The sequence below is a fragment of the Ovis aries genome, chromosome X, assembly GCF_016772045.2.
Source record: "Ovis aries strain OAR_USU_Benz2616 breed Rambouillet chromosome X, ARS-UI_Ramb_v3.0, whole genome shotgun sequence".
Taxonomy (NCBI): Eukaryota; Metazoa; Chordata; class Mammalia; order Artiodactyla; family Bovidae; genus Ovis; species Ovis aries.
Genome location: NC_056080.1, coordinates 108,386,430 through 108,413,908, shown reverse-complemented (window position 1 = coordinate 108,413,908; position 27,479 = coordinate 108,386,430). Strand labels below are relative to the sequence as shown.

The window sequence follows — 27,479 nt, the reverse complement described above, 5'->3', positions numbered from 1 at the left end:
TGTCTCCAGTGACACTTCCACCCCTACATAGCAAGACACACTGTATGGAATTATGCTTCTTCCTCTTTTTACTTGAGATCACTAGCCCCCCAAACTTTCCTTATCACAGCTCCTCAGTGTCACATCTTTCTTATCTGTCCACTTAAGGATCACCTTAGCTGATATAAAGACCCCCCCATCAAACAAAAATGACAGAGATCACACACTAACAGACTGAAAATCAGTTAAATCATATTTTGAGTGGTGTATTATGGTAACCTATAAATAACTAATTGCATAAAATTGCTTTAGTAGTTTCTAGATGGCAGCTTTAATTAAAAGCACCAGAGACATTTAGAAGTTTAGAAATGGATGGCATGTAATTTGCCCTTTTACCAACCGTAAAATGGTAATTAAGGAATTTGATTCACTTCTTCCTATTAAAAGTTTTATGAGAATAGCAAGTTCCTTCTAAATACAATTTCTCTTCAACAGAAGGTAGTACATTTGCTTTATCAGTCTTCTCCAGCAGGGTAAGATGTTTAAATGTACAAATTCTTCAGAAGTTAATTAGGAAATTTCTTTCAATGCAAAATGTTTGTTTCTAAGGTTCTAAACCATGAAACTATATTAGAGCTAAAGCTTTGATCATGGCCCCATATTGTTCCACCATCAATACAAGATAGCCCAGTAATTTCAAGTTTACCAAATGCATGGTGCTGACTATAAAATCAAAGAAATGAAGAAGTCATTTCCTGGTGAGTCTAGCATGCTTTGCTGATTCTTGAAGGAATCTGAAATCTGCCATGCATTGACTTCCCAGGGAACCAAGAATATTCACTCCACAACAGAGGAGTCATCAGAAGATGTCTTTAGCTTTATTGATCCTCCAGCCATACTGGATGGATTAGCAGGTGTAGAGTGTAAAACTCAAACAACATGCAAAAGCCCAGATATCTTTGGAAATCCATTATTTTAACATCATCAGGGGCTAAAACACAGCTGGAAATGGAGCCAGGAAACCCACTTTTATTTTATAATTGATCAATTAACTGCATTTTGGCCACTTCAGACCAAAAATTACAGATGGCACCACGAGGGCATTTCAACCAGCATTTTGGAGGTACTAATGACTTCAGTTACACACACGTAAGAAAGACAACTGCTAAGTTCTTTTGTTTTTCTTTTAAGTCAAGCAGTTTCTCAAGTGAACTGAATCTAAGCAGGAAACTTGTAAAGGAGGGACTCTTTGAAATGTCTCCTCTTTTTTCCTCTTTCGGGGACTCTCTTGGCTAACTCTGAGCCCCCTCCCAAGATAGAAATCCAGGCTTTCCCCTCTCTCACCCTTAGTCAGAGCAGGGTTAAGCATACAGTGGTGTATGTTAAAGGCAGATGACTCCATGGGAGGAATATTTTATCCTGACATTGTTTACAATTTCCAGGGAATGGTGATAGTAAACACAGATCTGTCATCAATTTTATTATTATTTTCAATATTCCTACCAAAAATGCACTTCCCTTACTGTCAGCGCCAGGACAGGCCATTCCCACAGCCCCAAACCTTCAGGTATAAGGAAAATACTCACAAAATAATACTCAGTGGAAATATAAGGTTACAAAACTATGTACTGTATACTGCTGCGTCTGTAAGGGTACAGGGTTGGTTTATATATACAGAGAAAAAAGATTGAGAGGAAGTTAATCTAAATGTTAGCAATGAGAATTGCTGCATAAGGCATTTTGAATGATTTGATTTTTGATTTCTTGAACTTTCTGAGAATTTATTATTTTGTAATTCAACAAAAGACAAAACATATTATTTTAAAACACACACACACAATGTCCTGTCCTATGACTAGTCTCTGAGAATTCAGGTCTCTTTGCTTCCATAAGTGACAGCTCTCCAGAAAGCATCATAGTACTGATGGTTGTCACTGGGTTGCTCTTAAACAGAGGGGCTATACTATGAGTCAAGGAAAAAGGCTCAGTGGAAGACTTTGAAGGCCATCCTGGCAGGTCCATAGTTTAAAAAAAAATCATATTTATTATTTTTTAAGAAAGAGAAATATAAAAAATATAAATTAAAACAGCCTATAATCTCACCATCTAGATAAGCCCCATTGATATTGAAACATAAAAATATAAAAGTAATATATGTCTGTGATTTGAAAATCCAAACTCTATAGAAAAGTTCAGCAAATTCTAGGCTTCTTCACCACCAACATACACACCCCAGTCCCTCTCTTTAAAGTGTTCACAGTTTCTTGAGATTCCTTTGAGATCTTCATATGTATTTTTCCCTTTCATAAAAGGAATCATATATGCATTAATTTTCACCCTGCTTCTATTGTTTGATTATATTTTTAAGCTCTTTGAAGCATTTTTGAAGTATATACATCTACCTCTGTTTTTAAGAGATATTACATATTATATTATAATATATGGACATACCATTTATTAAGTAATTTATTTCTTGATGGACATGTTGTTTTTTAAAATCCTTTATCACTATAGCATTGCATTGAACAACCTCATTCATGTATTTCGGGGCACTTTTGTGAGTATCTACACTAGATCAATTTTCAACAGTAGTAGATATTACCAAATTGCCCTCTCAAAAGATTGAATACCAGTTGTGTGCAAAGATGCCCAATTTGCCATACTCTCAGTCACCCTAAGTATTATTAAACCTTTTAATATATGCCCATCTGATTGGTAGAAAATGGTAGCTTGTAGCTTAAATTTTAATTTATTTAATTATAAATGAGGCTGAGTGTCATTTCATATCTGTTATGACCATTTGTATTTCTTTTTCAGTAAACTCACTTTCATGTCCTCTGCCAGTTTATCTACTGAGCTTTTGATTTCTCTTTTGTAAATTAAGAAAAACATCCCTTTGTCTCTCCTACGTGTTGCAAATATTTTCCAAGTTTGCCATTTCTTGTCTTGTAGAAGTTTTCTAGTTTTCTTTGGTCAGATTTAGCAATATATGTCCTTAAGGTCTCTAAACTCTGTGTCCCTCTAGCAATCTTCCTGTAGAAAAGATATTTTTAAGACAAGTGGGCAAGCCTTTCAATGACTCTTAAATCATATTCTTTGTATATCCCATTTGGGCCCTGTGAAATCTGGAAAACTTAAGAAGTGTTTAGAGTAGTTAAAACCAGAGACTTTGGGATCAGGCAGGTAAGACTGAGCTCAAATTTATTGCTAACCTCTCTGAGCCACTGCTTTCTCACGTTGGAGTAGAGACAGTGTTCCTACCTTCCTTATAGGATTTATAGCAGATAAAATGACACAACATAGGTTAAACCAGTACCTGGCACAGATTAAGTGCTAAATAAAGTATGATGATGAGAAGGAAGATAAGAAATATTTTTTAAACTAATATAACTGGATTGTCTTCAAGACTAGTAGTAAACATTTTGTTTTCAAAATTGCTTTGCTGTATTCAACTTTTCTGTCAAATTTCATTGATTGGATATACACAGTCCTACTTTAATTCTCTTTGCCTGCAAAATACACTGTCCAACTAAAGGGAGAACTTGCAGCTATGTTTTTAAAATATTTAGAGAGAGGTGCTGAAGGGAGCCTGGTGAAGAAAAGTGTATAGGAAATCACAAGTACGCATGTGCGTAAGGAGACATGCTAGGCTGACAGTACAGTAGACAAAATGGGAACAAGCTTTTCTGGTGGCTCAGACAGTAAAGAATCAGCCTGCAATGCAGGAGACACAGGTTCAATCCCTGGGTCAGGAAGATCCCCTGGAAAAGGGAATGGCTACCCACTCTAGTATTCTTGCCTGGGAAATCCCATAGACAGAGGAGCCTGGTGGGCTACAGTCTATGGGGTTGCAAGAATCAAACACCACTGAGTGACTAACACTTTCACAGTATAAAAAGGGGGAACAACCTAACAATCCATCAATCAGGTTTAGTCAAATGATGGAATATATACAACAGTAAAAATGAATTAACTAGATGCCCATGTAAAAGCATTAATAGTCACAAAACCTAAGGTTGCATAAATGAAAAAGAAAATTGCAGAAGAATATATATGATGTGATATCATTAACGGTTAAAATATACAAAACAAAAATTTACCATTTTTGTGGGGGGAAGCACTGTGTGGTTTTCAGGATCTTAGTTCTCCAACAAGGGATTGAACACCAGCCCAGTGAGTAAAAACGTGGAGTCCTAACCACTGGAGCAGGGAATGCCCCCATTTTGACCATTTTTAAGTTACAATTTTGAGGCATTAAGTAGATTCACATTGTTGTGCAACCATCACCACCATCCATCTCCTACATAAATTTTAGAAGCATAGAAACAAACAACACTATATATTATTTTTTGACATATTCCTATATAGGGAATGTATAAAAACATGCAAAGGAATAACACACACTAACTGCAGACTAGTACTTACCTCCAGGGAGGGAAGGGAAAAGGGAACAGAGATAAAAGACATGGGTTTTGGCTGGTTTCACAACATTTTCTTTTTTTTTAAGAGATACAGGAAGCAAATATTAACACCTCTTAAATTGGGGTGGTAGGTGCATGGCAGTTTGTCATGATTTTCTGAGTTGTCTTCCATTTGAAATCTTTCATAAATTAAAACAATGTTAAGTCAGAAGTCGGGCTTAGAAAACAACTTTCAAATTTATACCTAATAATTCTATTTTTAAAAGTGTTTGTTTAATTGATTTAAATAAGGCTTTCACTCATAGAGACAGTGTTCAAAATGTTTAACAAACTCTAAGGCGCAGGAACCGATATATCAGAATATGCACCAGAGTTGGCCCTGAAGTAGAGTCTTTCAGGACCCCTGCAGTGGCCAGTATTAACTCCTTATTTTCTGAACTGATTACATTTGAGGCTCTTCCATTAGCTACAGAGCTCACCAACACATCTAGTGTGTGTCCATAGGTGGGGCTGCCTAAATGGCTGACACTGAACTTCCTCAATATTAAAGACCCTTTGACGTAATGAGTCAGCTTTATTGTTGACCAATGAAAGTCACTGTTTCCTTGGGAGTGAGTCCTGGCCCATTTAAAGTTTCCCTCTGAGGAATCAAAGGCTTAGTAACTCAAATGTGAGGTTATCTTCAAGCCCCAAATATCAAAGCCTAGCCAGAAAGCCCCAGTGTTATTTGCTCTATTTTTCTTCCAATTTCATTTGCTGGCTATTCCATTTGGTTTTTCAAAAGGCTTGTTAGACTGTGTAATAGGTTTTGGGGGAAAGGAAGGCGAGTGGGTGCCCCATTTTACCAGTGTTTACTCAGGAAAGAAAGCTGATCACAGCAGTAATTTCCCTTAGTGGGCAGGAATCATTCCTCATTCTGGAAGGCATCTCCAACCTAAGGGAATTAAAGCCATGGTAATGGATTGATAGATCTGCTCCCGCTACTTCTCCCCCCACCCCAAGTCATAGAGCCATCAGAATATCTTCTACCAAGACTGCCTACTTTGGTTTCTATAATCTTTTCTATGTACTCTTGAACAAAGTAAAACCAGAACTGTAGGCAGGCAACTATCCCAGCCCTACCTTAGGACCTCAAAAGTGCCTCCCACCTTTCCCAGAGTGGGAAAACTGGCAGCATTTCTGGGGAGAGAGATCTGAATAACAGCTGCTCCTAAATCTTATTTTAGCCTGTTAGGCTTAAATTTTTGAGATACCAGAGATCAACATCTAGCACCCTCAAAATCTTTATGTTGTCGGGGCTGGGGTGGTTCACTTTTGTTTTTTGCTTGTTAGATTGTTGTTGTTGTTTACTAATACTGGGCACTATTTTATTTCCCAAACATATCTGGTCTAGTTTTAACAGTAGGACTTTATTCAAATAATTTATTTGAATTTTTTTAATTATTCAATTAACACATTACCAAAACCACTGCCTTCTGAATTGGCCCAAAAGTGATATATTCTTAGTTCTAGGAAATGCTAGCTATAGTTTGAACAGTGGAATTAAGGAACCTTTGCAGTTGCGAAATGTTGTCTGGAAGTATTTGTAAATGCCTCTGTTTCCTTTTATTTTACCTTCTTTATTAGACTCACTGACTGTTATGAATTTGTTTTTTTTCCTAATTGCTCAAATTGTTCTTTTTTAATATAGACCTTCAGTTCAGTTCAGTTCAGTTCAGTTCATTCGCTCAGTCGTGTCCGATTCTTTGCCACCCCATGAATCGCAGCACGCCAGGCCTCCCTGTCCATCATTTATTATTCTATAAACACACAGGAACTATGCTAAATGCTTTCATCAAGTGTGGCAACCATCTCTTGTTACAACAAAGACCTGGCCATCAAGCAGGTGTCCAGAGGTGCCATCATCTTAATATTTTCAACACATTTGTGTGTGTGTGTGTGTGTGTGTGTGTGTGTGTGTGTGTGTTTGCACGCTCAGTTACTTAGTCATGTCTGACTCTGTGCAACTCCATGGACTGCAGCCCGCCAGGCTCCTCTGCCCATGGAATTTTCCAGGCAGTGGGTTGCCATTTCATACTCCAGGGAATAATTCCCAACCTAGGGACTGAGTCGGCCTCTCTTGCATCTCCTGCATTGGCAGGCATATTCTTTACTGCTAGCACCACCTAACTAGTGTCAATGAGACACTAGTGTCAGTAACCCTCTATACACTCCCACTGGTTTTACGTACTCTGTCAGACCCCTGTCATACTCCTGGTATATCTTATCAGGAAAAGAACCATGTTCACTGACCTTCACTGTTTTGTTAAGCTTTTCAACAGCAGACAATCTGGTCTGCATTGGGAAATTTGAAAATTATAAGTGGAGTAAAAAGGCTTGATCCCTGCCTGTGAGTGAAATATGATCTGGTTGGGGAGACAAGAGAGGAATCACTCAAGGAGACAGTAATCAACTTTAGGTTGTGTGATGCAAACTGTAAGCACTGGAGTGGCTCAGAGAATGGAGAGCTGGGTGGGATTTGGCGAAAAGGGGAGAGGAAAATGAGCAGAAGGGGAAAGATGTGTAAGAAAGAAAAGGAATCTGAAAAAGGACAGGACACATGGGTAAAGAAAAGCTGGGAACAGATTCTAACCTATCTTCCTGATAGGTTAGGTAAATTTAAAAATGAATGACATCAATGCACAAGGCAAAGAAGTAAGGAAGGGTAGGGCTGTGGAGAACAAAGAGGCATCGTAAGTGGGAAATGAATGACTCACCTCTTCCTACAAAGGTTGGGGTGATCTTGAAATGGATTTGTTAAAATGGCCCTATCTCAGCATGTAAAATGCATTCTTAAGTGTAGTGAAAAAGCTTCACGTTCTTAGTTACAGGCCAAATTTGAGATTTGCAACCTAATGGCATATACCTGTTGTAATCCTCATTCGTACTCAGTTGTATCGGTGGAATAACATCTCTTCTGAGAGGCTCAGATTTCCACCATCAGACAAGATCAATGAAATTGACATCACTGACAAGGAAGTATCTCCATCAAGGTATTTGCAAGTCTTACATATTGTAATTATTGAGGCTAGACTTGGCACTGTGTCTTTAAAAGATGAGTAGGGAAGCCACTAGCTTTCCCAGTGGCTCAGGTGGTAAAGAACCTTCCTGCCAATGCAGGAGATGCAAAGAGATGCAGGTTCAAACCCTGGGTTGGGAAGATCCCCTGAAGTAGAAAGTAGCAATCCACTCCAGGATTCTTGCCTGGGAAATCCCATGGACAGAACAGCCTGGTGGGCTACAGTCCATAGGGTCACAAAGAGTCAGACAGGACTGAGGCACACATACACACACAGGATCTGGATATTAGCAGAAGGAAAGGGTATTTCCAGGCACAGGAATAGTGCACGCAAATATGTGGTGATGGGAAAGTGAAAGATGTATTTCAGAATAGACCAGTCTGACTGGAAAAATAGCACAGGACCCTGTACAGCCTGATAGTCACCACCAGCGTGGAGGAGACGCTGAGAGAACTACACAGAGGGTTCCTGCCATCTAAGTGCTGAAGGAGGTCATCATGCAACAGATAAACCGAAGCAAGATGCCAGAAAACTCACGGTTAACCAAAACCGAAGAATTAACAGCACTTGTGGTAACCTTTCAAAAAGATTTCACAGACTATTCTATTCTGATGTTATTTTATTTGGTCTTTACAGTAATCCACTGACATGTGCAGCTCGGCTTTTCTCCTCACCATTAGACAAAAACAAAACCCCAAAGACTGGGAGATTATGTAAATGTTTGAAAGTCAGAGGCAGTCTCACAACAGGAGCTCCTAGTTTCTACCCCCAGACTCATTCTTCCTCCTCTCACAGCTCTCCTGAACATGGCTGGGTGATTGAACTTGGAGGAAAAAAGGTGTGGAAATGGCCTTGGAAACCCCAGTCTCAATCAAGATAAGGCCAGAGATGTCACCAGCCCCCTTTGAACAACAAATCCCGAATTTTTCAATTCCTTTCGATGTAACCTTCTTCTGCACACAGATTGTCAAACTTGTAGGCCAGAGCATGGAAAAGAAACAAGTCCAAAAGTTGTCTCATCAGACTACTGCTTTGCTTCATTTTGTTCTTTTACTCACCTATCATATTTGTGTTTGTTGATGTTCTAATCATGTATTTTTGGTGGAGTCTAACTAGATGGTCCTCCTGAGTACCTCTTTAAACTTCATTTCAAAGGTTTGAAAATTGTATTCACAGAGTGTTCATCATCCTGCTTTACCTTTGATGAATGATTGTCTACCACTTCTGACTTCGTGAACTCCTCTCCTAGCATTAGCTTCATTAGTCAAGATATATGGCTGTTGGAAGAATTTTAAATGGGCCTTCCATGTTGTCTTTGAATAGGTATTCCATGCAAATAATTATCCTACAGAAATGTTCATTCTTCTTGAGTTAGTCCACGTTTGTGAACAGTAAGCACTGTCAGACTTAATTCCTCATATCCTCCTTTAATTGAGTATTCAGGCCAAGGTATTCTACTTACTTTGCTTTTTTTTATCAGAACCTCTTGGTCGTTTACATATCTTGAAAGAGACTCATTTTCCCCCAGAGTGCAACAACTGCAATTAGTTTTTTGCTGGTCCATGGGCAATAAGTGAACTTTCCTCCTCGGGCTAATTGTTCACATAAAGTTCTTGTGCGGTGGTTTGTTTCCTTAGGATGACCGAGGCATTTCCTCAAATTGTATCTAAGAAGTGTCCCAGATATACTTGCTTGATATTTGAAGAATTTTTTAAGCAGGAGATATAAAACATTCAGCTCATGTCCCATCAACCTCATTTATCCCATATGTACTGATTCCCCCGAAATCTCAACTTGCAGGCATTTTTGAGCAAGAAGTCTAGCACAAAAATAAAACATGAGGCACTCATTTCAACTTGAACTAGAACCATGTACTTAACCAGTCTCTCACACACACAGACACACACACCTATAAAGCAAGGAAAAAATAACTCACACCATCCTTAGTGTCTGACGTCACTGTGAAATGTTGAGACACCAGCACCACCCGCAGCACAGGGTCTTGCTGAGCCAGTTGCAGAGCTTGGGCCTTCATTTATTTGATCCTCTGGATGAAAGCTTTAGTCATCTTGTAAAAGCTTGAAGGCTTTAACACCGATAGTTCAGTACTGCCATATTTCCCCTCAGCTAACAAAATTATTTTCAACCACTGCCTTCTGTCTGTGGTGAATCTAACATAAGGCCTTCTGCCCCAGCAAGCTTTATAGAATGCTTTGTGGACTTACAGCTTCTATGTCTGTCTGACCTAGAAGAGCCTAAAATGTTGAAGCAGAACCATGTGGAAATCTTTGTTTATGGTTCTAAGGCTGATAAAAGTCACTTTCAGAAAGAATTAGAGCACCAACTGAGCAATTAGGATACCACTTAGCACAACCATATTTCATATTTTCATATTTTAGTTGCTCAGTCATATTCAACTCTTTGTGACCCCATGGACTGTCGCCCACTAGGCTCCTCTGTCCAGGGGATTATCCAGACAAGAGTGCTAGAATGGGTAGCCATTCCCTTCTCCAGGGGATCTTCCCAACCCAGGGCTCGAACCCAGGTCTCCTGCCTTGCAGGCAGATTCTTTACCAGCTGAGCCAGCATGGAAGCCTCTTCAAAGGGCTCTCATTTCCTTGGCTTTTGTGAGCTTCACACCATTTAACAATGTGAATGGGTAGTGGGTAGGCTGGGGGTTGGGAAGTCAAGACAAGTCCTACAACTAATCTGTCACAGGTCAGCCTGAAGCCCAGATCCCCTGATGTGACCCTGTAGCCAGTGTTCTCTCTGCTTTCCCTTATGTGGTCCAGAGTGAAGCAAATTAAGGTGAAATCTTGAGACACTGCTGTTTTCTTAGAACTCCTAAGATTAATTAGAGCAAGGTTGGCAGAGATCATAAGATCATAACCCAAAGTTGTGTTGATACAGTAGAGTAGCTTTGCAGGGAACCTGAGCTATTCAGTGTAGCTGTCTGCATGGACCAAATTCATTTTCAGTTAGTTTTTTGAAATATTTATTTATTTGATGCTGGAGACGGTGTGAAGGAAAGGAAACCCTCTTACATTGTTGGTGGAAATGCAAACTAGTACAGCCACTATGGAGAACAGGGTGGAGAGTCCTTAAAAATCTGGAAATAGAACTGCCATATGACCCAGCAATCCCCCTGCTGGGCATACACACCAAGGAAACCAGAATTGAAAGAGACATGTATACCCCAGTGTTTATTGCAGCACTGTTTACAATATCTAGGACATGGAAGCAGTCTAGATGTCCATTGGCGGATGAATGGATAAGAAAATTGTGGTATATATACACAATGGAATATTACTCAGCTCTAAAAAAAATACATTTGAGTCAGTTCTAATGAGGTGAATGAAACTGGAGCCTATTATACATAAGAAGAAAAACACCAATACAGTATATTAATGCATATATATGGAATTTAGAAAGATGGTAGTGATGATCCTATATGCAAGACAGCAAAAAGACACAGATGTAAAGAACAGACTTTTGGACGCTGTGGGAGAAGGCGAGGGTGAGATGACTTGAGAGAATAGCATTGAAACATGTATATTACCATATATGAAATAGATCACCAGTCCAAGTTCGATGTATAAAGCAGGGCACTCAAAACCAGTGCACTGGGACAACCCACAGGGATGAGACAGGGAGGGAGGTGGCAGGGGGGTTAGGACAGGGGAGACGCATGTACACCCATGGCTGACTCATGTCAATGTATGGCAAAAACCACCACAATATTGTAAAGTAATTAGCTTCCAATTAAAATAAATAAATTAATTAAATATATATAGATTTATTTATTTGGCTGTGCCGGGTCTTAGTTGCAGCATGCAAACTCTGAGTTGTAGCATGTGGGATCTAGTTCCCTGACCAGGGATCGAACCTGGGCCCACTGCATTGGGAATGTGGAGTCTTAGCCACTAGACCACCAGAGAAGTCCCACATCTGCCATGGATTTGATCCATGCTCCTTATTGATGTCCTGGCATGTTTTATTTGGTTCAAAATAGATGTGTTTCATTATCAATGTGGACAATTAAGTCTATAATTCACCAAGATTTATTGAACATTTGTGCCCAGGTCTACTTACTGGATTTGTTGAGATATAAAACTAAAGCATAAAATCTAGTTCTTGCCCTCAAGGAGCTTATTGCCTACACAGAGTGTGATTGAAGAATTCACATTAAAAAAAAAAAAAAAGCTTCCATAGGTTAGAAAACAGAGACCAGAAAGAAGTGGAGTTTGCAGAGAAGGCTTCCTGGAAGAGAAACATCTCACAAAAACCTTGTAAGATGAACAGGGTTTGAGCTGGTGGTTGGTGAATGTAATAGTGAGGCCAAGCAAACTATAGATTCCACACACAAAAAATCTCAATAGCTTAACAACATAGTGGTTTGTTTCTTGCTCACATCACAGTCCAATAAACGTTTCCTGTGGGACTGGAGAAATCCCCGCTCCTAGCAGTGACTCTGGAACCAGGCTCCTCCCATCCAGAAGCTCATCAATCCCTTAGGCTCGGAGTCCTCCACTGGGCACTCTGTATCCAGCCAACCAGCCTAGGAGGAGGGGTGCTCTATAGAGGAGCTCAGCAGAAGATTTTATCACCTAAAAACCACAGGGGGCCAGGTTTAGAAATAGCATATATTCTTTCTTCCTACACCTAACTGTAGAGGAGCCTGGGAAACATAATCTAGTTCCATTCTCAGAAAAATAATTAGGAGGACCCAAATACGTAGCGCTGTCTCTGTCATACTAAAGAGGGAGTTTTCTGAAGGAAGGATGTAGAAGACTAGGGTGGCAGAGCAAGAGAAAGTCAAATTCAGCTTGGACAATTTTCTGGTTTGATTTGACTAAATTTGATGAACTTGTCACAAATTCTGAGCTTTGATCTTGGTGGGAACAAGAGAAGATTCATTCTTAGCAAGTATTATATCACTAGCCATCCACTCATCATTTTTCCGTGATGACAGTTGTAGCTAGATTTGATTATCTTTGTTTTCTCAGCACTTATAAACCAAGACATTACTTTTTTAAAATAGAATTCACTTTTTTAGAGCAGTTTCAGGTTCACAGAAAAATTAAGCAGAATCCTCATACCCTGAAACCAATCTGTCTGATACTCTAATAGTGGAAACATGCTATTATACTTTTGTCTAAACTCAGACTATGTCCAACAGTGAGAGTGAGCCCTAATGTAAACTGTGGTTTTTAGGTGATAATGATTTGTCAATGTGGGTTCATTAATTGTAACAGACTTACCAGTCTGGTGCAGAACCTTTATAGTGGGAGAGGTTGTTGGGGGGAGGGGTAGAGGGGGTAAATGGGAAATCTGTATCAGTACCTAACTTTTCATGGCTGTGCTGTACTGGTTATTAGATTTATTCTAGGCTCATGGATCTTGTCTGCTCACAGCCTCTTCACTGACGATATATTCCTCCTGATTGTCCTCTAGCAAGCAGCATAAATTGGCAACTCAGGGAATAAATCCAGTTCAAAGTCATTTGGCCCACACTGTGTCTTTATTTAAAAATAAATAAATATTGAGTGTGTTTAGGTAGGACATGCTGTCTTTAGTTAACCTTTGTTTCCCTAGAACCTGTATAATCTAACACCTGACCTAACTTATCAACTTATGTCACCCACCTGTTCCCTGATGATATATAAGTTTGTGACCCTTGTTTTTGAGGTCTCCTTTTTATTTAGTAGATCATAAATAATAGTCAAGTTACCAAAGTCCCCATCACACGGAAACTCTCATTTCATGAAACTCACCAGCTCTATAGGAATGAAGCCACAGAATATCTCTGAAGAATAATCCTAAAGAGCTCCAAGAGATCTATAGAAATAACAGAATTCTTACCATTTGAAAGAAGGGTCATGGTTCACTCTGACAATCTAACAAAAGCAATGGACCATCTTCTTATGATGATACTCATACATAAAACATTTTGCAGATAATTTCATGGAGTTCTTTGATCCTCTGAAACAAGTCTGTACACCGCCCCTGTGGTAAAGTGATTGATAGCCCCATTTAGGCTTCTTGGGATAGTGATGAAAAGAATGGACATTGAAGTCAGACAAACAAGAACTAAATCGAGCATTTTCTAGGTAGGCAACGTGGATTAGTCATTTGACCTCTGAACATCTATTTCCTGACATGTATTAAGTAAGTGAAAGTTGCTCAGTAGTCGTGTCTGACTCTTTGTGACTCCATGGACTATACAGTCCATGGAATTCTCCAGGCCAGAATACTGGAGTGGGTAGCCTTTCCCTTCTCCAGGGGATCTTCCTAACCCAGGGACCGATCCCAGGTCTCACACATTGCAGGCAAATTCTTTACCAGCTGAGCCACCAGGGAAGCCCAAGAATACTGGAGTGGGTAGCCTATCCCTTCTCCAGTGGATCTTCCTGACCCAGGAATCAAACCAGGGTCTCCTGCATTGCAGGTGGTTTCTTTACCAACTGAGCTATCAGGGAAGCCCTGACATGTAATAGGTGCAAAATAAATCCTGAATAAATTAATAAGTGAGGAGAAAAACAGCTTTCTCAGTAAACTTTTAGGAAAATAGTGGTGGTGGAGGTGGGAGAGCTCTTCATTCACTCTGTCTTGCCCTGAATGCTCAAGCTTTGAGAGGATCAGAAGGCCCAAAGAGAAGACAAATGACCTTACCTGTCTTTCCCTCAATCACAATTCTTGGTCAACTGGCCCATCTATCTTATGATGTCTCTGAGTGCCTTCTGAGTCTTGACAGAAAGGACGTATCAGTCTGAATGCTTATCATTTTTAATTTGCATTTAAATTCCTTGGAAATTGACCTTTACTGTTTAGAATATACTGTAACTTTTTTTTTTATTAAATAGTCATGTGATTAAATACCTCACACTGTTCTCTAGTCATGTAAGTTTATTAGAATCTCTTCTTGAGGAACTCCCATTCTCATTGTTAACCACACAGTGAAATCATCTCAGCTGCTCATTAAGCTCTGCTTCCTTCCAACCCTAGTAACATCCAGATATATGTAATCTCTCCAAGTTCTAGAAGCTCCATTTAGTGTCTACCTAGCAAGATAACTTAATAGACTTATTGTGCAGAAGTAACATGGCCCTTTCTGATCCCCATAGGTAATTATAAGTGGACAGTTGTTAGATCAATTGGGAAATGGACTTTTCTGCTTAGGTGAGAATTGCCTTATAGACCACACATATGATGCCAATTTTCAGAGAATTGAAATGCACATAAACAAAGCAAAATATTTTAATCTCTTTGATTTAAAGGGCACTTTACAACCTACTGGTTAATGTCAGCTACACAGTTCGGTCCCCTCAGTATTGGAGATTTAGCTGATGCCATATTTGCACTTAAGACATTTGCTGAAAGTTTATTTTGATCATTTACCTCTGTCTCATAAAATTAAAGAGCAGATTGTGGCAGGGGAAAGAAAGCAGTATTTCAGTTTTCTGGTTGCTAGGGCTATAGATGGAGAGAATTTTATGACTACTTTCCAAAGCTTATATCCCACAAGAAGGTTCATTTTTGATACAGAAATAATAAAAATGTAGGTGGCCTCAACAGCTGTAATTTTTATAAATTAAATACAGAGATGCCTTCTGCCAACATTTGAAATTGGCATTCTGCACAGCCAAAAACTCTGATCTTTGCTGTCATCTTATTTGGGATTTTAGCTACTATTTCCAGGCTATTATTAACCTCCACATCTGGACTCCTAGTGATACCACATCAGGCTGCCCCTACTGCTTCAGTATCGATCAGCAGCAGCCTCTTCCCCAACAGGTGATAAATTTATTAGTAACTATCCAGGCTGCCCCAGCTTTAGGCAATTGCCTTCTTAAGAATTATAGTATTTATTCATTGGAGGATAATAAGACAAGAGAAGAAGTCAAATACTTTCGCCCGTTAATTTGCAGCTGTTTCATATAGAGCTATGCTTCACAGAGAAAAGAGTCTGCAGTTCAGATATAATGTCCCTACTTTGCATAAGACACTGTGAATAATTTTTTTTTACAAGATGCACTTTATTTATGAGCAGTTTCCTCCATAGAAAGAGCTGGTTAGGACTTAATGCTGATGAATGGAGACAGCCCCATTCACACTTCCAGGTTATGGTCTGTCACTGCTTTCATTATATGCACTAATTTACAAGGATTTATTTATTTTCTTACAAATGTAAAAATGTGCTCCAAGCTAAACATGCTGTCTGGGCGCCTGAGTGCAGTGCTTTCCTTGGCGGGGATGGGGTGGGGTGGGGACTCAGCTGTCTTGAGTTGTTCTTCCCACCTCCACCCCCACCCACCGCGCATCACTGCCTAACCTTGTGGTAATAGCACAGATCTCTACATTTTTGCTTGCTCTAAAAATGAATGCTGGTTAACATTTTAAAACCTGGAAGCGATTTGCTCAGTGCCCATTTAAATCCGTTCTCATTCAAAGACTGTGCCTTCCATTGTGTTTTAAGTGCTAATGAAAACCCTGTCGTAAGCACAGCAAGGGACATGACCCTTGGAACAAATTATGCCCACAACATTGGGTAACAAATTTTGGAAAGCTGGGTATAACTATATCAAAATCTGAAAGTCATATTGAATCTGCAAGATCTTGCTGGCCCCAGATGGCTTTATGTGATCTGAAATCACTCACATCCCCATCTCCAAAGAATAAAACTTAAGATATACTGGGCATGAGCCACCGCCTCCCACTCAGTCTAACAAACAGTAGTAGATCATACTACATCTTCAGCATCCCTGGGCTATAAGAATACTCATTATGTGAGATGACCCCTCCCCGCCACCCTCCCGCCAAGTAATGGCAGAAATAATTCTCTTTTTTCTTGCCTGTGATTTCATTTGGTTTTTAACCTCAGTGAAAATTAAAAACCCCTTAAACTTCGGCAGTGAAGAGTTTGTAAAACTAATTGTTTGGGGAATTTGTGTGTGGGGGTTGGTTGGTGTAGGAAAATGAGAGGAAATGAAAATAGGCATGTATAAAATATGCCTAGATGCATAAAAAAAAAACTATCACACAGTCCCTCAAAACCCTTTCTACTATTTCTTTTTCATCCAAATGTCAGTATAACCCAATTAAATTTAATTAAAGAACCTCCAAAAAAGGAGTATTTTGGAATTTGGACAGTGATAAAAGAAATTGCTACACAAATATATGAAAGGAGAATATCCTACAAACTGTCAGCCAAATAAGCCCTGGAGGCCAACAGTGAGTATTTAATAAGCCTCATCTGTGGAGTTCAGCTGAGATGTACAGAGAGAGAGCAGTTCAGTGTTTGCTGCTGCTGCTGCTGCTGCTGCTAAGTCGCTTCAGTCGTGTCCGACTCTGTGCGACCCCGTAGACGGCAGCCCACCAGGCTCCCCCGTCCCTGGGATTCTCCAGGCAAGAACACTGGAGTGGGTTGCCATTTCCTTCTCCAATGCATGGAAGTGAAAAATGAAAGTGCTCAGTCGTGTCCGACTCTTAGCAACCCCATGGACTGCAGCCCACCAGGCTCCTCTGTCCATGGTATTTTAGAAGCTCACAAAAATTAAAAGCGGGAAAACAATGTAAGTCCAAGATTATCCTCCCCAGAGCAGAACAAACTCCACCCTCTGATGGGGATGAAGAGTGTAGTAGTCAAGAAACAGAATTGTCCTCCCTGATGTCAGCATAAAGATGTATGTTCCTGTATTGCTAGTTTCTGTAGAAATACATTTATTTTTCTATACCTTTTGGGAATCTGTTTCAATTTTCAGGGATTTGATTCTCCAAGTTTATCACCTCTCAGAGCAACACTGAGTCTTACTGTCCATGTACATGGGTTCTTTGTCCTTTCATTCTTATAGAACTTGCAGTGTTTGATGTGATTTCATAGACTTCAAGCATATCTACTTTTAGCCTTTCTCTCTCCAGACTTGATTCTTGATCTCTCAGTCCATCCTTTTATGACAGCCAAATTTCCAAGTTCACATTCAGTGATATTGAATACAGAAGCCATAGAAGGTGATCCCAAATCATAGTCCTGCCACACACCAGAGCTAGCATTCAAGAAATTGATTTTGGAGAAATGTCTATTTAGTTCTTTGGCCCATTTTTTGATAGGGTCATTTATTTTTCTGGAATTGAGCTGCATGGGGATGACCCAGAAAGATGTTATGGGGAGGGAGGTGGGAGGGGGGTTCATGTTTGGGAATGCATGTAAGAATTAAAGATTTTAAAATTTAAAAAAATAAAAAACTAAAAATAAAAAAAAATAAAATTAAATTAAAAAAAAAAAAGAAATTGATTTTGACAAAACACAAAAATAAAAAGCAAAGATACTCCTTGGTTCATCTTCAGTCCAAATATTCTGGAGATGAAAGAAATGTTCATGTACCATCATCCTTTGACCTGCCCCAGTCTTAAAAGAATTTTGTTAAAAAAAAAAAAAAAACCTCCTTAAAGGTCTTTGTTGAAAGTGAAAATGTGAGTCACTCAGTTGTGTCCAACTCTTTGTGACCCCATGGACTGTAGCCCACCAGGCTCTTCTATCCATGGAATTCTCCAGGCAAGAATACTGGAGTGGGTAGCCATTTCCTTCTCCAGGGGATCAGCGGATCTTCCTGACCCAGGGATGGAACCCGGGTCTCCCGCATTGCAGGCAGATTCTTTACCATCTGAGCCCCCAGGGAAGCCCATAAGGGAACTATGGTCTGTCAAGGTCTTTATACCTCTAAAAATAATAAAGGGACTTATTGACATGGAATTCCCCTTGTCTAGATGTGCTGGTTTCCTTGGTGAACTCACCAAAACATAGATGACTTTAGAGGCATTCAGGGAAAGTTAAAATGAATCTGTAACTTCTATAGATCTTAAAGATTAATACTTCATGAGGAACATCAGGAATAATCAAAGTACATCATAAAGTCAAGCCTTAATATTAACCTCCTGCCAAAGAATTAGCTCATCTAAAAGCAGTTTATTAAGCTGGGTTTATAAACTGTCTTTAGATGAGTTCACTCTTTGCCAGGAAAATTATTGTGAGTGTGTGTGTGTGTGTGTGTGTGTGCATACACACACATGAGCACTGAAGGGATATGCTTGTTATCACAGATCTTCCTAACTTTAACATACAGTCTGAGTTTCACAGGGTCTAAATAAAGAAGAGATAGGAAAAGATAGAGACTAAATTGTAGACTAGTTTTAAAGTAATATCATGTGGTTATTTTTAAAGTAGCAAGGGAAACAGGAGTTGAACAATATGTTGTTTATCAGTGTCTGACTCTCTTTAAATGCATTACTTTATTAGATATTTATAACAGCCTAGGTGTAGAATAGCCAACTCATGCCAGTTTGTCTGATTTCCTTAGGATGGACTGGTTGGATCTCCTTGCAGTCCAAAGGACTTTAAGAGTCTTCTCCAACACCACAGTTCAAAAGCATCAATTCTTCAGCACTCAGCTTTCTTTATAGTCCAACTCTCACATCCATACATGACTACTGGAAAACCATAGCCTTGACTAGGCAGACCTTTGTTGGCAAAGTAATATCTCTGCTTTTTAATATGCTATCTAGGTTGGCCATAACTTTCCTTCCAAGGAGTAAGCGTCTTTTTATTTCACGGCTGAAGCCACCATCTGCAGTGATTTTGGAGCCCCCAAAAATAAAGTCAGCCACTGTTGCCACTATTTCCCCATCTTTCTGCCATGAAGTGATGGGACCAGATGCCATGACCTTTGTTTTCTGAATGTTGAGCTTTAAGCCAACTTTTTCACTCTCCTCTTTCACTTTCATCAAAAGGCTCTTTAGTTCTTCTTCGCTTTCTGCCATAAGGGTGGTGTCATCTGCATATCTGAGGTTATTGATATTTCTCCCGGCAATCTTGATTTCAGCTTGTGCTTCATCCAGCCTGGCATTTCGCATGATGTACTCTGCGTATAAGTTAAATAAGCAGGGTGACAATATACAGCCTTGACCTACTCCTTTCCTGATTTGGAACCAGTCTGTTGTTCCATGTCCAGTTCTAACTGTTGCTTCCTGACCTGCATACAGATTTCTCAAGAGGCAGGTCAGGTGGTCTGGTATTCTCATCTTTCGAAGAATTTTCCACAGTTTATTGTGATCCACACAGTCAAAGGCTTTGGCATAGTCAATAAAGCAGAAATAGATGTTTTTCTGAAACTCTGTTGCTTTTTCCATGATCCAGCAGATGTTGGCAATTTGATCTCTGGTTCCTCTGCCTTTTCTAAAACCAGCTTGAACATTTGGAAGTTCACGATTCACATATTGTTGAAGCCTGGCTTGGAGAATTTTGAGCATCACCTTACTAGTGTGTGAGATGAGTGCAATTGTCCGGTAGTTTGAACATTCTTTGGCGTTGCTTTTCTTTGGGATTAGAATGAAAACTGACCTTTTCCAGTCCTGTGGCCACTGCTGAGTTTTCCAAATTTGCTGGCGTATTGAGTGCAGCACTTTCACAGCATCATCTTTCAGGATTTGAAATAGCTCAACTGGAATTCTATCACCTCCACTAGCTTTGTTCATAGTCATGCCTCCTAAAGCCCATTTGACTTTGGACTCCAGGATGTTGGGCTCTAGGTGAGTGATCACACCATCCTGATTATCTGGGTTGTGAAGATCTTTGTGTATAGTTCTGTGTATTCTTGCCACCTCTTCTTAATATCTTCTGCTTCTGTTAGGTCCATACAATTTCTGTCCTTTATTGAGCCCACCTTTGCATGAAAAGTTCCCTTGGTATCTCTAATTTTCTTGAAGAGATCTCTAGTCTTTCCCATTCTATTGTTTTCCTCTATTTCTTTCCACTGATCACTGAGGAAGGCTTTCTTATCTCTCCTTGCTATTCTTTGGAACTCTGCATTCAAATGGGTATATCTTTCCTTTTCTCCTTTGCTTTTGGCTTCTCTTCTTTGCATAGCTATTTTTAAGCTATTTGGCTTTTTATGGAGGCTTCATAATCATAGCTGATTAAATTATTGACCATTGGCATGTGAACTCAATCTCCAGCCCCTAGGTCAGGAGGTGGCCTTCAAAGTCTTCCACTGAGCTTTCTTCCTTGACTCATAGTATAGCCCCTCCAGTAGGTCTCCAGTAACATGCTCAGATAAGAGCAACCCAGTGGCAACCATGAGTACTATGAAACGCTTTCTGGAGAACTGTCGTTTATGGAAGCAAAGAGACCTGAGTCCTCGGAGACTGGTCACATTTCTCTCTCTCACTACGGGAAATTCTAAGAGTTTTAGGAGCTCTGTGCTAGGAAAGGAAACAGAGACCAAAATTTCCTTATTATATAAATCACAATCTCACAGGCAGATAATCTTTTCCATATTTTACCAAATAGGAGGCTGAAATTTTCCAAGACAAATGACTTAAAGTCACACAACAGTTAAAAGTGGCGCATTCTGTATTAGAACCCAAGCCTTCTAACTGCCTTTATATAGTTTCCAAGAAACCAGACTTTAATTAACACAGTGTGTAAAACTACTGTGAGAATTTTATTGACTTTTATGTTTTCTAGAAGCTTAACCATTCCTTGTGTGACACCATAATTTTGCTCTCCAGCCCCCTCTTAACAGATAATACAGGAAAAAAAAAAAAAAACTCAGCCCAGTATATCAGAATTATTACAGACTCCGTTAACTGACTGTGAATTGATGAAAATAATTTTAATGCTTTCCAAGTCAGTTATTTCTAACGCAACTATGAAAATAAGCAGTGGCCTATGCATCTGCACTCTGAAAGCAATGTAACCTACACTGCCTCCCCTGTTTTTTCCCATCTGTCTTAAAGAGGAATTTCTGTTTTCTATTTGTGGGGCAGAGCAAGTATCAGGAGAGTGAGTGGCAATGTAAAACTGGACAATGAAGTGATGAGACCTAGCTTGATCTCCACGTGTTACGCTTTGTCCTTTCTTCTCGATACACAAAGAAGTGAATGTGTGTCCACACAAACCTCTCCCATTACTGTCCTGTCTGTGCTGAGCAAAATTGAACCCATATGTCTTTAAAATGCCTTTTCATTTTGATTGCTTCTTTGAACATACTGATCTTGGTGCATATGTGGCCCTTTGGACTACTAATGCCCATTTGCTCTTCCCCAACAGGCATCACAGTTGATAGGCACGGATTCATTTACTTTGTGGATGGGACCATGATTCGGAGAATTGATGAGAATGCTGTGATCACAACCGTCATTGGCTCAAACGGTCTGACTTCCACACAGCCACTGAGCTGTGACTCAGGAATGGACATCACTCAGGTAGGCACCACTGGTTTTCAAGCACTATCACCATTTGGCATCATGGAAATGGATAACAATTTTCTCATACAGAAATTAGGTAGAAAGGAAGCCTGGCATATACGTTATAACACCAGATAGCAGAAGTTTCTCTTGATGTAAGTGACTTTCTTCCTCCTCTGAAAAACTCCAGTTGAGAGAAAAGGGAAAACTAGGATGGGAGTAATGCTAGACGGAATGCTGGCATGAAAATTAAAGTCCAAGTTTGAATCAATTAGAGGGTAAGACCAATTTCACTTGTTGAATTTTTTTCCAAGATATCTAATTTTTATTCTTTTTGAATAATACAGTAACTCCCATTTGGAAAAGCACTGATTACTAAAGTCTTTAGAAATCTTTTTTAATGAATATATGAGCATGACTTCTTATTCATGTGTATGTAAATAGCTATTTCTAGGGCGTTATTTTTCTTTTTAAAGTAAAAGCAACATTCCCTCTGAGATCTATTTTACATTTATTTAGGAAAGCTTTTTTGCCAATGAGAATAAAAGGGAAATTCAGTGTAGTTCCCATCTGAGTCCAAAATTCTGATTTTACAAGAATTCTAGAAAATCAGGATTAGACAGGTGGAGATTACAGAGCAGCCAGCACAGTCCCTGCACCTTGTGAATGACTGTCTTAGTTTGCAGACGCAAGAGGTTATTGTGTTAAACGAGGGAAATAAACTAGACAGTCATCAAAGGAACTTTCAAACTAACTTCCATGAATCTATGACTCTGATGAAGTAGATTACTTATCTTCTCAAATGGATTAAAATAGAAGTTGAGAGTTTTAGAACTGGTGTATCGGAGAGGATGGTTTTGACTCTAAGTGATCAGACAAAGTGATTTCAACAAGAAGGTTTCATTAACTCACATCATGAGATGAGCAGAAGTAGGCAAAGATGCCAGCAGATCACATTGCGTCACATTGACCAGAATTAAATCACTGGCAGAGGGTAAACAGGTTTCCAAAATGGATTCAGACCCTCTGGAGCTGGGGCAGCCTCCCTGAGCATATCGCTACCTAATTCTAGAACCCAAATCAGGATTCTGTTAGCAAGGAATGAAGGACTGCTGTTTGGTAGGCAACCAGCCATAGTCTCCATAGTTAGGGTACCCCTGCCTCACCCAAGTAACTCAGAAAATAGTCAGAGTCAACTAGAAAAAGTAAAATAAGAATCGGAAGGCCCGGAAAAGTGACAAAAGGAATGAACTATCTTTAAGAGAGATACAAGTAGATCAGGCTATCCTGGAGCAGTCTAACTTTCCATGATGCAAAATCCTGCAGGAGGCAAGCAAAGGGAGCAGTATTTATGGCCATGAGGAAGGGTGTGAATGTGTTTATATGGAGGAGGGGGATGAAAGAAAGAAGGTGCATGTATATGATTCACTTGGGGGATATTTTTTACTTGAAATAGAACACTTAGTATTGCAATCAGTCAGCTGTAGACAATCTATCTGTTTCTGTGTGGCAAAGTTATGCTGAAAAGAGAGTTCTTTGTCTACATAGAGCAAGCACAGGATTGTCATCACCACGAGAAAGGTTCTTTTCCACATAACGGTTCACAAGCCATAATTGCCACTGTAAAAGCTACCTCACCCCTTTCAGACTGGAGTGAAGAGTGTAGCCCACTGAACAGGAACCTGGTAACCAGGAGACAGACTTACAGATTCTCTATGGCATTTCACCCCAAGTCTTGATTTCCCTGAAAGGAGCCCCCAACTCCCCACTTCCCTTTTCCTTATACAACCTCAGCATGAGAAAAACAGTTGGTTTTTTTGGGGGAGGGGGGGCATGTGGGAGATGGAGAGTTGAGTTGGGTAGTAGGGGGTAGATGCTAGAAACCAACAGGACAGCCTAGGAGAGAAATTGGGCTTCATGGGACTTCCCTGGTAGTCCAGTGGTTATGACATCATGTTTCCAATGCAGGGGACACGGGTTTGATCCCTGCTCAGGAAACTAAGATCTTGCACGCTGCATGGTGGTCAAAAAAAGAAATCAGGCTTCATGTCCAAATTATTTAGCTGCTATCTCCACTGCTGTCCACCACTTCCTGTTGTGTCCTTCAAACATCCTAAAGAGTAACTAGCATCTTTCTTCTTAGGCTGGCGCAAGACAGTGAGGCCAGACTGATTTCTCCTTAAGTGTCCACAGTATAACCTTCCATTTTTATTAGGGGCCTGCTTTTCAGGGTCCCAGACCCTCTGTCTGGAATTTCCACTGCTGGTCCCCTTTCCCACTCTCCTTACACCTTACCTCTTCGTGGGACCCTTCCCTAACAGTCCTAATCCTCACTGTAGTCTCATTCCCTTCCTGAAATTTAACATCACTACATTTACTGTATAATCTGCTCTCTGTTCCCAAGCTATGTATCCAACTAGTTTCCCGCAATAGACTGTATGTTCTTTAGACAAGCATGGTAAGTGCTCAGCAGGCACAGTTAACATACATACCAATACCAAAGAGACACTATGATGCAAAAAGCTTGAAGGAGTAGTGAGAGATGAAGCTGGAGGGTAAGTGGGGATAATGTGGTAAATGACCATATAAGCATGATCGCATTCCAGTTTTATCCAGTGGACAATGCGGAGCCAATGAGAGCATTAAGCAAGAAAATGTATTTTTAAGATAGTCTTAAACGTGAAAATTCTTTTTTTTAACTTTTATTGGAATATAGTTGATTTACAATGTTGTGCTAATTTCAGGTGTACAGCAGAATGAATCAGTTATACATATGTCCACTCTTTAAAATTCTTTTCCCATTAGAGGTCATTACTGGGTTTTGAGTAGAGTTCCCTTTGCTATACAGTAAGGCCTTATTTTATATATATACACACACACACCAGAGAAGGCAATGGCACCCCACTCCAGTACTCTTGCCTGGAAAATCCCATGGAGGGAGGAGCCTGGTGGGCTGCAGTCCATGGGGTCGCTAAGAGTCGGACACGACTGAGCGACTTCAGTTTCACGCATTGGAGAAGGAAATGGCAACCCACTCCAGTGTTCTTGCCTCGAGAACCCCAGGGACGGGGGAGCCTGGTGGGCTGCCGTCTATGAGGTGGCACAGAGTCAGACACGACTGAAGCAACTTAGCAGCAGCAGCATACACACACACACACACATTATATATATATAATGTGTGTGTGTGAATGTGCGCACTAAGTCACTTGAGTCATGTCCGACTCTTTGCGATCCCATGGACCACAGCCTGCCAGGCTACTCTGTTCATGGGATTCTGCAGGCAAGAATACTGGAGTGGGTTGCCATTTCCTCTTCCAGGGGATCGTCCCAGACCAGGGATCGAACCCGTGTCTCTTATGTCTCCTGCTTTGGCAGGTGGGTTCTTACCACTAGCGCCACCTGGCGGGACTATCAGCTTAATCACATAGTAATAGCAAATAGAGGATTGAGTGAGATCTTCCAGGGAGGGGATGTAAGGATAAAAAAAGAGAGAGAGAAGGCTTCAGACCAAATTCCAGCCATGTCAATATTCAAGAAAAGGCTAAGGAATAGGAACCCACAGAAAGGAAACTGAGATAAAGAGACCTGACAAGTAGGAGGAAAACAAGGAATGTGTGTGGTCAAAAAACCCAGGGAAGTGAGCTTTTCAAAAAGAGGGGGACGTGTGCATACCTGTGGCGGATTCATGTTGACGTATGGCAAAACCAATACAATATTGTAAAGTAAACAACCTCCAATTAAAATAAATAAATTTATATTTTAAAAAATAAAAAACAAAAAGAGAACAATTAATATCAAATTCTGCTTATAGGTCACTAAAATGAGGTAGGTTTTTTCTTTTAAGAAGCCATTTGGTTTGACAGCATTTGTGACTCTGATAAGAGTGCCTTTGGTAGAGTGCTAATTAACTGGAGTTGGATGGCAGTGTTAGAGTGGGAGGTGAGGAAATGAAGAAAGTGAAAATAGATCACTCTTTTGAGATGTTGGGCTGGTAAGAGGAAGATTTGGCACCGAAACAAATCAGCTCCCAGGTGTGTGCGAGTAAGAACCCAGGTGCGGTACAGGTAGACAAAAGCTGGAAGACACTGAAGGAAATCCTCTGCTTCAGTGTCGACCAGGAGGAAGCCAGCATGTGGCACAGCTCATCCTCTGTGGCCAGAGTCTCCCCTGTCTGTTTTGACAGTGGTGGGAGATCGGGGGTCTTAGGTTTAGCGTGACTTTACTTAAGCACATGGGCTGTGTTGAACTAGAGGGAAGAAAGCTGAGTAGGGAGCTTCATAACACCTTCCAGGAGGAAAGCCCCAGTTGTTTATAGTAGTACTTACAGTGATCCAGCTGAGCTTACACAGTCCTCAGTTTTATATTTCAGTAAATCAAAATATATTGATGGGTGAGGGTGGAGACAGCTGTCTAAGTGAGAGCACACAGATTCTGCTGACAGGCACAGGCAGGAGAGAAAAGATAGGCCTGACTGCAGCATGAATATCTGAATCAGACTTCATGAAGAGCTTACTGATTCTAAGACTGTGTGGCAGCATCATACATTATCGAAAGAGTTTACAGAATCACCACCTTTTGAAACTTTTAAGGCAAATGTTGGATAGCAATCATCTATGAACACTTGGAATATAGACCTCTCTGGATTCAGGAAGATGGATCAGCTGTTTTCTCAAGATCCTTTACAACATCTTGAATGTTTCTCTATAGAAATATAACCCAAATGCCAAAGTTCCTTGTTACTTTTCCTATATTTCAAAACCAAAAGGTCCTGGGATTTAACCCTAGCAGTCCAGTGGTTAAGATCCGTGCTTTCACTGCCCAGAGCCCAGTTTCGATCCTTGGTTGGTGAACTAAGATCCCGCAGAAAAGAAAAAGGTCCCCAACAAGGGAAGTCCCATTCATGCTAGCAGAGTACCTCTGGAATCTAAGAGGTGATGCGTTGGTCTTCTGTACTTTTCTGAGACAAACCTGAGCCCCTAGAAAGAATCAGTCCTCAGAAGATAATGAATGTCCTGCCTCTAGTAATTCTAATAATACCTGCTACCACTTATTGAGAACTTACTATGTGCCAGGAACTATCCTAAGCATCTTATTCACACTGTTCCATTTTGTCTCCACCAGCTTTAGGAGGTAGGTGTAATTATCCCCCATCTACAGAGAAGAAAACTAGTAGTCAGAAGGATGACGTATTGTGTATGAGCACAGAGTTATTAAGTGATACAGCCAAGATCTGAGCACAAGCTTTCTGACTCCCACGTGCAGTTTCCCCACTTCTACACTTTCAGTGACAACTGGAGATGACCAGATATCATTGTATTTAGTGGGTGACAAATGTCATTTGGTTGAGGAAGATGCTGTTTATTTAGTGGCACTTTAGGCAATAGTTTAATAAAATCTAATCATCTCAAGAAATGAAATTTGCTTTGACAATAAAATCAGCCATTTGTTCAAAATCAATATCCTTTTTCTGATTTACTGAAATGCGAAACTGAACTCTCGGTATAAACTCTGAGGCATAACTGCCCATTGTAAGCACTGCTATAAACAACCAGGCCTTTCACTTCAGGAGATGAGTTGATTATAAAGAGATCAGGCTCTTTATTTCCATTGCTGCTGCTGAATCATCTAGCTCTGGTAACTCACTTCCATCTCACGCCTGACTAGAACGGAATTGGGAGTTAGACCAAGTCTCTTGGTGCGATAGCAAACTTGAGAGTTGATTTGCTCCTTGGATCCAGCCTAGTGCTGTCCCCCAAACCAACCCAAGAGAAGATACACA

The 27,479-nt window shown here is 40.2% G+C and overlaps 1 protein-coding gene across 1 annotated transcript in view; it reads left to right on the top strand.

Moving 5' to 3' along the window:
* The window catches only part of TENM1 (teneurin transmembrane protein 1), a 900,209-nt gene that overhangs the window by 803,816 nt on the left and 68,914 nt on the right, over window positions 1-27,479 (top strand). The window contains exon 26 of the mRNA XM_027963346.3: window positions 21,564-21,718. Coding sequence (XP_027819147.1) covers window positions 21,564-21,718 — 155 coding nt within the window. The remainder of the gene's footprint in view (window positions 1-21,563; window positions 21,719-27,479) is intronic.